This window comes from Mollisia scopiformis (genome assembly GCF_001500285.1).
Source record: "Mollisia scopiformis unplaced genomic scaffold LY89scaffold_8, whole genome shotgun sequence".
Lineage (NCBI taxonomy): Eukaryota > Fungi > Ascomycota > Leotiomycetes > Helotiales > Mollisiaceae > Mollisia > Mollisia scopiformis.
This window is the reverse complement of record NW_017263588.1, coordinates 511,034-525,799: the sequence shown is the minus strand read 5'-3', so window position 1 is coordinate 525,799 and position 14,766 is coordinate 511,034. Positions and strand designations below refer to the sequence as shown.

Sequence of the window (14,766 nt, the reverse complement as noted above, 5' to 3'; positions counted from 1 at the left end):
ATGCTGCAGTCAGTGGTGGTCAGGCCAATCGTAGTATATTCCACGTGACTGATTTCGGAATCCGGGCAATAGTTAAGCCAGCCTTCCAAGTTCCACCAGGTGTCAGACCTCTCAGCATCTACCATCTCACAAGAACGCCCTGCAACGAAACACATTTGCCAGCCGAACGACTTCCTTGCGCCGAGCTCTTTGAAACATTCCTTCAACATTCATTTCCATCTCTAAAGATCGATAAAGAAGCCATCTTTTAAAGTGAATCAGCCTAGTCTAACGGGAACCCTCTTGCGCTGAGCGTATCACCAATCCACCTTCAGATGGTTCTACAGCGCCGATAGACGCAAGGCTTTGCCTTTTGGCTCTCCTATCGATCTACCTTTCTTTTCACAAAGTCCCGACTTCGTGGTCGCAAAGTCCAGACAGTACAGCGGCTATGGCAGATCCAGAGTTGGCACCCCCACCATCTTCAGATGGGATATCCGCTCCCGATATCATGAACGACCCACAATATGCGACAAATACAATGGGTGGTGAAGACGGAATGGGAGATGCAGATACTTGTAGGATATGTAGAGGTGAAGGCAGCGATACGGAACCTCTTTTCCACCCGTGCAAATGTAGCGGCAGTATCAAATACGTGCACCAAGACTGCTTGATGGAGTGGCTATCACATTCTCAGAAGAAGCACTGCGAGCTTTGCAAAACCGCTTTTCGATTCACGAAGCTCTACTCTCCCAACATGCCACAGTCACTACCTTTCCATATCCTGCTACGACACGTTGCCATCCATACGGCCAAGAACCTGGCGACTTGGTTGAGATTCTGCTTGGTGGTTACAGTTTGGTTAGGCTTGCTCCCATTCGTTATACGACAGGTATGGCGGCTGTTGTTTTGGTTCAGCGATGGTGGTTGGCCGTCAAATTACATTGCCTACGGTACAACTCGAAATGCTACCTCGAAGGAAGCACTCGAGATGCTTCGAGAATTGCAACAACTTGCCACTATGACAGGAAATGGTACTTCCCCAGTGTCTCCTCTGCAAGCAAGTCAGACATCATCTGCCAGCGTTAGCGGAGTTATGAACAAGCTCACTGGCCTACTTCGACCTGTCTCTCAGACTCTCAATATCACCATCCCGGATCCACTGGCCGCTGGCTTGTTTAAATCTATGCTCTATGGACTTGGATATCAACAGGCTTCAGACAACCCAGTTGACAATGCCACTGTGTCACAGGCTTTTAATAGCCTTACATCACCTTACAGAAGCCCTTCCTTGTTAAGCGAAGTCTCCTTTTTACGGAACTTGACTCGGCATGCCTACGTCAATCAGCTTGTCATCACGGTTGCGGAGGGATATGTGATTACTTTTGTGGTCGTCATATGCTTCATCCTGGTCTTTTTGATCAGAGAATGGGTGGTGCAGCAACAACCAGGGATCAATATGGGAGCTGGTTTCAACGCAGAGTTCGCTGCACCTGAGAGGCCAAGAGATCAGGACGCCCTGCTAGGGCAACAGGAGGTAGCAGCTCACCAAGGTCCCGGTGCGAATCTTTTGGGCAATAGACCAGAGCGAAGAGAAGTTGGTCAGCACCCGAGGGGCCATGGAAGACGCAGACATCTTCACGTAGAAGGTGGAGCGGAGCACCGTCGACGCCACGCAGAAGGAACGCAAACACATGATCAGGAACCTGTGGTTGAGGCAGGAGCCTCGAATCAAAGACCATCTCCGGTTCGAGATGCCTTAGCGCCAGCCGCCGAGATTCAGAGGCAGCTCGAGGAACCTAGAATGACAGAGGAATTTCTTGCTATTTGGAGACGCGCAAAGAGTGACCCAGAGGAGGTTCTGCGTATCATTGAAAGAGAAAATAAGGGCGAGCAGATGCGCTACTGGGTGAACGCGATGATCGTCCTCCGAAGTGCTCCAGAGCCTAGTCCACCGCAAGGGTTCATTCCCGCTCAACCTTCCCAGCCAACGTCGCAGCCGGGAGCACATGCCGGAAGCGTATTCAACCCTGATCATCTTAACTCGAGTGGCAGAGGTGGCTCGATTCTCGTTCAACCCGAGAGTGATAGGAGTAGTGCTAGTTCTGACAGCTGGGTAGACCTTTCTCAGCCTTTAGCTTCCAGAGACACCAACCATCTATCGGCAAATTCCAGACCAGAAGATAGATTAGGCACGTCTAGTCATCCTTTAGATAAAGGGAAAGGGAAGGCTCAAGAGCCAACGTCTCCTGTTTATTCTTCCACTCAGGATTCAGAAGACATGCCCGCATCCTCCCAATTACCCCAAAAAGAGAACTACCCAGATACACATGATCATGGTCACAGAATACAACAACATCCGGTATCTCCAGACAATCCAGATCCATGGTCAATGGTATCCAGCCAAAAACCGTTCGTGGCGTCCCGACCAAGGGCTGTCTCGGACGGTCCAAAGTTGCGAGACACAATTTCACCCTTGGCAAATAACAACTGGACATTTTCGAACTTGCCGGACAACAATCACGATGAGATAACCCAGATCCCTCGGGAAATACAAAATGAAAATCGTCCCATCAATCATCCACAAAGCCCATTAGATCCTGCTGCAAACAACCCGCTTCCACATTCCAGTAGCCAAGTCCAAATAAGGCAAGATTGGAATGGTGTGCCAGAACAACACTTTGTTCCAGAAGCAAATGAGGCGGAACATCCAATAACACGCGCCTCGACGCCGGACTCAGATGCGGAAGGGCCCGTTACAATCATTGGACTCGATGGAATTGAACGAACTCATGCCAATTGGGATGCAGTATTTGCAGCCAATCCAATGCCAGCTGACTCCGATTCTGACAGCGACCCTGAAGATGAAGGGCCACATCCAAATGCTTCCGAATTTGACATGCCTCTTCTTGAACCACGTGAGCCAGTTGTTGTCCGCCAGCCTGAACCTCAGGGAATCCTGGCCAACGTGGCTGACTTTCTTTGGGGTGGTGTTGGTGATGTTCGACCAGATGATCAAGGCGCGAACGACGAACACATAGTCCATGATCTTGCTGCAGAAGCCCCTTTCGTTCCTGTCAACAACGGTCCTTTCGAGGAAGGTGAGGACGGTGGCGAGCAAGATCGTGAGGTTGTTGAGGCTGCGATCGCTGCTGGTATTGACCCCAATGATCAAGACGCTATTGATGATGCAGAAGATTTCGAAGGAATTATGGAGTTAGTAGGGATGCGTGGCCCGATATTCAGTCTTATACAGAATGCCTTATTCAGTGCATTTCTATTAGCACTGACCGTCGCCTTTGGCGCCTGGATACCTTATAACATTGGAAGAGTTTCGCTTCTCCTGTTAGCGAACCCCGGGCCTGCCTTCAAACTCCCGCTAAGGCTTGTCTTTGGTTGCGCTGCCCTTTTGCAAGACCTAGCATTGTCAGTGGCGGGCGTGGTGTCATATTGTCTAATCGCCATCCTCTCCATGCCCATTACCTTCTGGAGTTACCTCACGTCTTCTGCCTCTCCTTCTCTCGCAGTCCAAGGGCTGAGTCTTGGTTCGGCAGCACTGAGTATCTCTCGCGGCGCTCTCGACAGGATCATGGACGGCTTCGTGAACAGCGTTGTTCATATTGCCGATTCTGAGATATTCGCATTCTCTGCTGCTTCGCATGAATCACTCATCACACTGCAGTCATTACTGGTAGATAGCCTTACAGGTCTTGGGAGTCGGGTTCGCTACCTGTTTGTGGGAGACTCTCGCGTGACTGTGAACGGCTGTCTCGTGTTATCCATAGATGCATTCAACTACCTATGGCATTTGGCCAAGGGACTGCCCGAGTTTCTCGCTCGTCCTGATTCATGGGTCATCAGTCTAGAACTTGGGAAAAGAAAGTCACCTCTTGATCTTGAGCTTAGCGTCTGGAGCACTGCTGACCGCTTCTGGGCTACTGTAGCGGGTTATACTGCTATTAGTGTGCTCGGTGCCCTCTATGTCAAAAAAGGGTCACCATTTTCGACTAGACAAATTAGACGGGAATGGGAGGCAACCATCATCGATCTCCTCAACCAAGCGGGCGGCGTCATGAAAGTCATTTTGATCATCAGCATCGAGATGTTAGTTTTTCCCTTATATTGCGGTCTACTACTGGACGCTGCACTCCTACCCCTATTCGAGAACACGACGATTATGTCACGGCTCCTATTCACAATCGAATCGCCACTCACCTCAATCTTTGTACATTGGTTCGTTGGAACTTGTTACATGTTCCACTTTGCTCTTTTCGTTTCTATGTGTCGGAAGATCATGCGGAAGGGGGTTCTTTGTAAGTGCAACCTTGTTTATGTGTAGTAATTTGTAGCTGACCATTCTAGACTTCATTCGCGATCCAGATGATCCGACGTTTCATCCCGTCAGGGACGTGCTAGAACGAAACGTAGCAACACAACTTCGAAAGATTCTGTTCAGCGCCCTTGTTTATGGAGGCTTGGTCGTCATTTGTTTAGGGGGCGTAGTATGGGGGCTTGCATATGCATTTAAAGGCGTCTTACCCATCCATTGGTCCTCTAACGAGCCGGTTCTGGAGTTTCCTATTGATCTTCTATTTTACAACTTCTTGATGCCTTTGGCGGTCAAATTTTTCAAGCCGTCCGACGGCCTCCACGCGATGTACACTTGGTGGTTCCGACAGTGTGCCAGGATGCTCCGACTCACCTGGTTTATGTTTGATGAACGAAAGGAGGACGAGGAAGGCTACCAAGTGAGACGGACGTGGGGTGATATCTTCCGTGGCGCTAAAGGCGACACATTCCTTCGCTACACCCAGGACGATCTCAGTGAACCATTCATTCTTGATCCTGAGCTCAAAGCATACTTCTATCATGACGGTCGATATGTGAGGGCCCCTGCTTCAGATCAGGTTCGGATCCCGAAGAACACGAGTATCTTCCTTGAAGTGGATGAGTTCAACGAGCGTGTGGATGGAAAGTGGGACCGTCCAGATGGTGTTCACGGGAAGCAGTCAAGCTTGTACAAGCATGTCTATATTCCGCCTTGGTTCCGTGTACGAATCTTCCTCTTCATCCTATCGATCTGGCTCTTCGCAGCTTTGACTGGTGTCTCGATCACTGTCGTGCCATTGGTCTTCGGGCGACAAGTTTTTGCCAAAATCATACCTCCTCATGTCCGCAAGAATGATGTATATGCGTTCTCAATAGGAATCTACGTCCTAGGCTCAGCACTGTACGCCTTCGTACACCTTGGGAAATTCTTCACCTATATCAAAGCAGCCTTGACTATCAATGCCAATACGCCAAAGAATGTTCTCCGACAAGTTACGAAAATTTCTCTACGAATCGGTCGGATAGCCTGGACATACACCGCATTCCTATGCATTCTCCCAACGCTTTTTGCATTCCTCGTGGAGTTTTACTTCATTGTACCACTGCACACTTATTTTGCAGCTGAAGAACGCCACGTAGTACACTTCGTACAGAGTTGGACCCTAGGTCTACTTTACCTCAAGCTTACGACGCGGATTATACTTTGGTACGAAGACTCTCGGCCGGCGCAGTCATTGCGAGCCATTATACGAGACGGATATTTGAACCCGAATGCGTGGCTCGCAACACGCAGCTTCATCCTCCCTGTGGGACTCGCACTTTGCTTTGCTCTATCGATGCCTTGGGCTATGGCGCGAGTTACGGTCCTCACAGCACTGAAGAACAACCCAGAGAAGCATATGCTTGCGTATAGGTACGCATATCCGATGTGTCTCTGCCTTTTTTGCATCGGTTTCGCATTTTACATCTTGCTAGGATGGTTGAAAGACTGGAGAATGAAAATTAAAGATGAGGTGTATTTGATTGGAGAGCGACTACATAATTTCGGGGATAGGAAGGCTACCAATGGTGTGAGCATACCTACCTCGAGAAGACTCGAGACTTGATTTGATGGCGAACTTGATATGAGAGGCATGATCGCAATAGAGACGATTGATGCATGATTGCACGTTTGCATCGCGATGGTTGGGTGCTTCGGTTTGGCTGGCGTTTGAGGGATACCATATTGCCTGAGGGCTCATCTTTCTTTCTCCTTTCTGTGTATTGTAAATTATCTCTTCTACCGAGAAACAATATCAGCCACTGGCATATTACCAAGCAGCCTCCCACCCTTTGACAATGATTCGAGCACGGTGACATTGAAAGATGCTTGCTGAAGGGTCTGGCACAACATCTAGTGTTACTTCTTCACCGTGGTGTAGATATGCAAGTTGCAAGATTTGTGGCCTCAATAAGCATACCATTGTCCGAATCTTACTATAGATTGTTCCATACTTAGACTGAAGCTAATCAATCACCTTCAACTTGTAGATTTTGATGTTAGAAATTGGAAAACATACAACACGCGCAACACGCGCGAAAGGCGCAGAATGCGCGAACTGCGCAAAACGTGCAAACCAATGCTGGAGCCTTAGTTTCCTAATGGGCCTGTATTTATTCCAGTACCAGTTCGAGGGGAGAGAGCGGAAACTCCCGTAAAAATAGATTACTACTTTAGGAAACGTTATTCTCAATCCAAATATCAAATATCGAATATCCATAGTGATCCTTTCCCGCTACTAGGCCTACACTGATACATCTGTTCTCATCTTCCACCATAAATTCAGCATTCTCAAGCACCATCTAGAAGTTCGCAACTCTCGCCGTGCTACTCCTTAGCGTTCTTCATCTGTATCAGAGAATGATAACATTAAGATAAGATACGGACCTTATAGATCTGTTTAATGAGTCTATACAAATAGCTGAAGTGAGACTGGAGCCTGCATCTTATTGCCGTTTGACCAGCAGAAGGAGATTTTATGATCGACAGCAATGTCATTTCTACCTCTGACCTCACGGTACGATTCACGCATTCCTCGTGAAGGATCATAACACTAGGACAAATACTCTGATGAAGTAACTGAGACGCAATAAAGAAGACTTGAGCTTGGCTTTTACATGTGTTTCTTCTTGCTCTCATAAACGCTAAGGGTAGCTTCATGGCCACGGGACCAACAATCATAATTTAAGACATAGCAAACAACCCCGAGAGGCTGATGTTAGAGTCAGTCTGATTTTGTGAATCTTATATCAGTAATAATGAGTGAAGATCACGCACAGATGATGACCTGAAAAGAGCAGATGAAAATGAAAATTGACCCAACTTCAATAGAGTAGACTCTGGAGATCTTGTGAAAGAAGATGTAAAGCTGGAGATGTCTTGAAATCAATCATCGCAGTCGCAAAGATAACTCAGGTGATGCATCGATGCTCATCCTGAGACCAAGCATAGCCTTGTCAGCACAAAGCAAAGATTGCAGATCCTTGAAAGTCAGGCTGGATGGACGCCGTGATAGTGAATCGACTCGTGCACACGAAAAATTCGAAACTCAACTCATCGCGACCCACCCAACACAATTATTCACGCTCCGCCAGCCTGAATTCTCTTTTCAACACCCATCTCCGACCCGACCCAAGTTCACCGCCTTCTCTTATCGTTGCAATACTGCATCTCGTTGACAAATCTCCCCTTTTGCCTTCCTTGCCACCCTCCACCAAGTTTCAAGTAGGCTGCCAGAACGCCTGGGCGATTGCACGGTAACGCACTAGCGAAAAACAGATACCACTCTTGAGCCTCCTCGGAATTGAGCCCACTCCATTCTGTCAACACTTCGAAATCCTCCATTCACACAGCCATTCACACTTGATTCTGCCTCGATGTTCAAGTGGCCCAGCCTTTGGTCATAACTACGCTACATGCAGACTGCCAGTTCCTGCAGCCTTGCGCTCACCAATCTCTAGGTGATTCCAGTCCTTTCTCATCTTGCACCTACCCATCCACGATTACAGACAGAGCTGCGAAGCTCTGCACCGCCAAAACGTCTCAAACAAAGAAAAGAAAGCTTTCCCCGCAGCATATACAGAGCCAGGACTCCGACAACAATCCCGATATCCCATTACATTCGGTGGAAGATTGCGAAGCCAACCTCTCATTCTCCGCCGCAGCCCTCCCACCTCGTACCAACCCACGTCCTCCATACCCGCCCTCGATACCAACCTTCGACTGCATCTCCTCTGCGGCCAGTTCACCGAGCGCAGCTTACGCTGGTCTCTCGCTGGAGAGCGAGAGGGGTGGAGACGCTTCTGAATTTCGGCTCTCGCTCGCACCCAGCGAACAGGATATTAGAGGACAGTCACCTATCCGCATATTCTCACACCGAAACATCATGGGGGGTGCGGCAGATCTCCCCCAGAGATCCTCATCCCCTCTGAAGAGACCGGCATCGGACTTGGAGACCGACATACCTTCTAGCCAGAAAGATGATGTTGACATGATTCCCGTTCCCAGCTCCGAACCCACTAGGCAAACAGAAGATTCCGCAGAACAACCTGAACCTCGAGCAGCCTCTGTTGATATGACTCAGGACGAAGGAAATGATGACGAAGTTGCTAAATCTGAAATGATTGAAGCAAACGAGAATGCGGCCCCGGCGAAGTCTGCAGAAACAGGTATGCTCGGTATCTCTATAATCATCGGCATTATTCACTAATGAATATTCACAGAAATTCCTCCCATCGATGTACAAATCAAAACCGTTACGACTATCTACGAGGCCGCTGGCGAACGTCAACCTAATGAAGGAGACGAGGTCTACCTGGTTTCACGGCGATGGCTTGGAAGGGTAATCAGTCGAGGCTCAGACTCCCGAAAGAATAGCAAGGTCGAACCTGATGGCGAGATTGGACCAGTCGACAACTCGGATATCGTGCAACAAATCATTACGGATGCCGAGGAGAAACAATTTGTGCAACTGAAGCCTGGCATGGCGGACAACTTCGTGCTTTTCCCTCAAGAAGCCTGGGATCTGGTCATGGAATGGTATGGCATCATGCCTGGCACGCTGCCCATTGTTCGAGTCGCACATAATACGAATCCCGACAAGAATGGTATTCCCAATGTCCAATACGAGTTCAATCCGCCAGTCTTCAAGATACACCGGCTCTACTCGGACAATGGCATCATCATGGTCTCGCAAGTTATGAAGGCTACAAATCCTGCTGCTCCACTATTCGTATTCAGCCAATCCACGAAGTATGTCGACTTTTTAAGCAAGATCAAGCGGAAAGCAGGTATCGTCCCGCTGAACAGAAAGGTCCGGATCTGGCGTGTACCAAGATTACAGCCTGCTGCAGAACCACTTGCAACTCCTGCAAATGCCGCAACACCCCCTGCTTCGAGACCCAGCTCTCCCAACCCAGGAGACTTGATTGGCCCTGTACAACGTGCTCCTCAAGACTCGTGGACCCAAATGCTCTTAGACGTACCCTCTTTCACCCAACTTAAAAGAAACACTGAGAGAGAGCTGGTTGATTTTAAAGATCACAGTGCCAACTCGAGTTATAACGGCAATATGGATCTATCCATGGCCGGATTAGGGGAGGATCAGACTATTGTCATCGACGAACTTGTCCAGGGTGAGAACAACTTCATCTCAAATTTCATAGCCAAAGGAAGCAAGACCACTGCAGCAAGTTCAAGTCGAAATCTCGCCACACCCAGCCAGACAAATAGCGGTCGCACTAGTCCTGCTCCAACTGGGCCAATGACTCGCGGCCGAACCCAAAAAGCTGGCAAGCCGCAAGGTGCTGTCGGTCTTGGTAATATGGGAAATACGTGTTACATGAACTCTGCTTTACAATGCCTTCGAAGTGTTGAAGAGCTCACCAAGTACTTTCTGGTTGGCGCCGCGGAGAAAGAGATAAATGAAGACAACCCTCTCGGTAATCATGGAGACGTCGCAAGAGCTTACGGGCATCTGCTACATGAAATATACAGAGAAAATCCGCCTAGTACCGTTACACCGAGGAGTTTTAAGAACACCGTCGGGAAGTACGCTCCTTCGTTCTCTGGTTATGGTCAACAAGATTCACAGGAGTTTCTGGGATTTCTTTTGGATGGACTCCAGGAAGATCTGAGCAGAGTGAAGAAGAAGCCATATATTGAAAAGCCCGACTCCACAGATGAAATGGTCAATGACCCTCAGGCGATCCGTGAGATGGCAGCCAAAGTATGGGATATCACGAAGCAACGAGACGACTCTGTAGTAGCAGATCTCTTTACTGGCATGTACAAATCAACACTGGTTTGTCCTGTCTGTTCAAAAGTCAGCATTACATTTGATCCATTCAACAACTTGACGCTACAATTGCCAATCGAGAATTCTTGGAGCCACCAAGTCTTTTATTTTCCCCTGAATGACAGACCTGTCCGTTTGTCAGTTGATATTGACAAGAATGCTTCCATTGCTGCTATGAAAGAGTTTATCTCTTCACGAGTTAACGTTCCCACGGAAAGACTCTTCTCTGCCGAACAATTCAAGTCGAAGTTCTACAAGATTCACGACGACACGAAAGTGGCTTCGGAGGAGATCAGTACTAACGATGAGATTATGATATACGAGCTTGAGGCGAAGCCAACAAATTGGCCCGCTCCCAAGAAGCCTAAGAAGCCTAAGAAGTCATTCTCGCTCTCTTATAACAACACCGATTCTGCGGAAGAGGATGACGTACCTGGATGGGAAGATCCAATGGCTGAGATGATGCTTGTCCCTGTATTCCACCGCCGCCCAAACAACGCAGAACGCAACACACGTGGATACTCACGAAAGCCATGGGCCATTGAACCTGTCCCACATTTCATCATGCTGAGTCGAGATGAGGTAATTGCAAAAGTTCGCTTCTGTTTTGTTCTCTGCTAACGTACATATCAGGCTAAGAGCGAGGAAATGATCAAGCGGAAGATCTTGGAGAAGATCGCAACATTTTCCACGCATCCAGATTTTGAAGAAGAATACGATGCAGACAGAAGTGTTGCCGATAGTGCCGACGCAGATATAGTCCTCACGACAGGCTCTGATGCTGACTCCTCAGGAGGTAGCAAAGTCGTCGCAAATTCTATCGATGGAGAAGATGAATTGGTTGATGTGGTCATGAAAGACTCGTCCCCTAAGACTGCCACAGCACGTTTCAATACTCGTCGGCCAAAATTCGTTGCACCAAACTCATTCTTGACCCCATCTCTCCAAAACATGTTTGATGTTGGTTTCTTCTCGGGCGCCAAGGAAATGATTCCTACGGGTTGGAACGTCGTCGATGAAGATAAGACCTTCCCGAACATCAACACCAGAGCTCCACAACAGCCCATCTCCAATGATCATGAAACAGGCTCTGAAAACCTGTCTACCAATAGTCGAACTCAGTCGGAATCCAGCGAGGAGGATGCTTACTCTGCCAATGGTGTCATTTCGACAACCCGAATGGCTGAAGAAGAATCGAGTGATGAAGATGCTGTACCGCCAGCTGTAAAAGTAAGTTGGTCTATCTCATTAGTTCTCTGCATCAGACTGTCGAATGCACTCCTTGAGCCCGAAATAGTGTTGTCACAGTGTTCTGACCGAAGACTAGGTTCTTCCCGTGCGACCGGCCGGACCAAAATCTGGGGTTAGAGTAGGTTACAACAAACGTCGCGCGAAAGGAATCAAAACTTACTCGAAAAAGGGTATGCAGTCAGCACGAAAACTCCGAGACTCAAGCTCCACTGCATCAGAAACTTCTGATCAAGGTCCTTTGGTCCGTCTCGGCGAAGGCCTGGTTGTCGACTGGAAGTCAGATGCTTGGGCTGCTATGTACGGCAAAGATGGCCCTGATGACAACATGCGAGGCGACAATACTTGGGTCAATATGCCAGATTTCGAGGATCCCGAGCTTGCCGCCAAGCGAGCAGCCCGTCAACTTCGCCGAAAGAACGGCATTACACTCGACGATTGTCTCGATGAATTTGGTAAAGAAGAGATTCTCTCTGAGGCGGACACGTGGTATTGCCCCCGTTGCAAGGAACACCAACGGGCAAGCAAGAAGTTTGAGCTCTGGAAGACGCCCGACATCCTTGTCATGCATCTGAAGCGATTCAGCAATAATAATTACCGCCGTGACAAGCTCGATGTCTTTGTTGATTTTCCAATTGAGGGTCTCGACCTGAGTTCGAGGGTCATTGAAACCGAAGAAGGCAAGCAGGAGGTTTACGATCTTTTTGCTGTCGACGATCACTGGGGTGGCCTGGGAGGTGGACATTACACGGCATTTGCGAAGAACTTCTACGATAATGAGTGGTGGGAATATAATGGTAAGTGTACTCTATTACAGCCTTGAATCTTTAACTAACGAGACCCAGACACTTCCGCCGTGAAGCAAAGAGATTCAAGTCGGGTTGTTACCTCAAGTGCATACCTTCTCTTCTATAGGCGCAGATCAGACGTCCCACTAGGCGGACCTCGCTTTCAGCAAATTACACGAGACTTTGAAAATCCTGGTGAGCGCTCAGAAGACGATGCGTCAGAATCGGGGGAAGGCCAGGGCCTCGTCGGAAACTCTTCCCTTCGTGGATCGCCGAGCGCTTTGACAGGAGTAGGAGCAGCTCGCCATCAGCCAAATCGTGGTTCACCGGATGGCGAGGGGACGATGACAATAAATCCCTCGGCCCTTGAGAAGCTGCCTGCCTATGAAACCCACGAAGAATTGCTAGAATATGAGGATGACGACGCAGACTTGAAACCTCTACTCTACGGCGATCATGCTCCTCCACCCTCCACTCTACGTCCCAGCATCGAAGACGAAGGCATCGACATGAGTATGGGATATAATGATCTCAATTTCTCCAACAAACAAGGCATCCTGACACAACAAGGTGACTGGACCTTTGCCAGTCTCAATGATATTGGATCAAATTCGCGCGGCGAGCACATGGTTTCTGGAACTGGTTCTGACATTGCAAGTGACGATGTTCAGCACGACTCGTCTGCCAGTGAAACCTCGCTGCGAGAACGCTACGCAGAGTTTGGCAACACAATCGCTGAAGACGACGGTGCTCCGTTTGTTGACCAGAGTCCTGTACCTGACCTGGATGAAATGGGCCAAGCTAGTGCCATTGCTTTACAAGCAGATCTGTTGGACAATATGAATCGAGGCGTGTACCCAGGACAAGAATTTGAAGTCACTGCCGAGGATGAACGTTTTGAAGTCGAGGAGCCGGCCGTTGAGATTCACGTCAAAGACAATGAAGATTTGAAGATGGATTAAGAGGTCTGCATTTCTGGTGGCGTTGGTGGTTGGGGTGTTGTGTGATAGACTTGGAACTGAACATATGACTTGCATGGCGGCGCCTCGATGCTGCTGACTTTTGCTTCTCCGAGCAGTTTTGAAAGGCAAAGAGCGAGGTATGTTGTGCGCGCACACGAGCGTGACGTTGACGAAAAGACATGACTTATGGATGGGACAGATGGGTTTACCTTGGTGGCTTCGTCTGTATGTGGTGGATCATGGGTTATGCATTCATGCTTCCCAGTGTCGGTTCTAGATACTGTATGAGCATAATAGAGCATCCTTTTTGAACGGGTTTTTGCAGTTGTGAATTTGGTATCGCTTCCCTGCTTCGTTGCGAGGCTTCAAGTTCGAAGGAAAGAAGGAGAGTTTTCTTTGGCTTTTGAAAAGTGTTACATGAAAGTTTATGGAGCGAGTCTATCATATTGCCGTTGCTAACAGTGATGTAATGACTGGTTTTACTTTTGATACGTCACGAGAAAGTTTGTGGAGCAAGGCTACTATATCGCTATTGCTAATAGTGTTTCAATGGTTGGTTTTGATGCTGGTCTACTTGATGATATGATTGATCACCTCAGGGGAAAGTGTATGGAGCAAGGCTACCATATCGTCATCGCTAACAGTGTTGCAATGGCTGGTTGTGCTGTCGGTCTTCTTGATGATCTCATTGGTCGTGTCACGAGAAAGTTCATGGCGCAGGGCTACCACATCGCCTTTGCTAACAGTGTTGCATGGACTGGTTTTTGCTACGAAAGACAATGTACTGCTTCAAGTCGTACTTCATTTCAAGCCCTCATCTCCTCTCCTATCAATCCCTTTCCCAATTGACAGATTTTTATTCTAGCTTGCGTTGCGCTTGCCATCCCCTCGAATCTCCAGACCATCGCCGCAGACGCAATTCTTCGAGTACTACGTTCCTTGGTAGGTATAGAGGAAGCTGGTCATCTTGGTCAAGATCAACTATCAAAAAGAAGAGATTAGCTACGGATGATTCAATGTCCTACATAAGAGGGGTTTTTTACTTCTTGAAATTGTACGTGAGCTCTGACGAGTAACGAAGATTGTGATGACGGCTGCAATTGTAGAGACGATGCCGAAAGTCAAAGCTAGGGTGTCGCTGGTTGATACTGATACATGAGATTAGATTTGAGGACTTGAAAATTGGTTTTGAGCGACTTGCACATTATCCTTGAGCTTTTCTGCTTTTGCAAATTAGGCAGGTATTTATTCTCCTGCTATGTTGAAGATTTTATGTGGAAAGCTGCGAACTGAACTGGTCCGAGAGAGAGGTAACCAGGTTCACAGTGAGTGGGAAATGGTGTCGTCCCTTCTAAAAGCCCCAAGCACCCCAGCTTGGCTTGACCCGCTTCCCTTTTCCTGGTGCTGGTCGTCTTTTCCTTGGGCCCTGCGACCTCTCAATCCTGGCACCCTGGCCAGGTATGATCTCTTTGGGGCTGGTCGAGGAAGGGTAGGCTCGTAGGAGCCAGGGTCGTCAAGTGTCTGTGGGTAACGGGCGTGGGACTGGAAGACCCAAAAAGCTTGGGGGCTCCCGAGAAATGCAATAGCATGCCGCCGCCGCTGCTTGCTTGCTTGATTGCTCCT

General features: G+C 48.5%; 2 protein-coding genes across 2 annotated transcripts; both read left to right on the top strand.

The window, feature by feature from the left end:
* Nucleotides 1-116: 116 nt before the first annotated feature.
* On the top strand, nucleotides 117-6,162 carry LY89DRAFT_683143 (uncharacterized protein). Its single transcript, XM_018214646.1, has 2 exons — nucleotides 117-4,292; nucleotides 4,342-6,162. Exons 1-2 carry the CDS (start codon nucleotides 431-433, stop codon nucleotides 5,913-5,915), a joined length of 5,436 nt encoding a protein of 1,811 aa, XP_018073572.1. The 5' UTR covers nucleotides 117-430; the 3' UTR covers nucleotides 5,916-6,162.
* Nucleotides 6,163-8,140: 1,978 nt separating this feature from the next.
* On the top strand, nucleotides 8,141-13,265 carry LY89DRAFT_484570 (UCH-domain-containing protein). The gene is made up of 5 exons (XM_018207844.1): nucleotides 8,141-8,517; nucleotides 8,572-10,727; nucleotides 10,779-11,375; nucleotides 11,473-12,190; nucleotides 12,239-13,265. Exons 1-5 carry the CDS (start codon nucleotides 8,235-8,237, stop codon nucleotides 13,141-13,143), a joined length of 4,659 nt encoding a protein of 1,552 aa, XP_018073571.1. The 5' UTR covers nucleotides 8,141-8,234; the 3' UTR covers nucleotides 13,144-13,265.
* The last annotated feature ends 1,501 nt before the right edge of the window (nucleotides 13,266-14,766 follow it).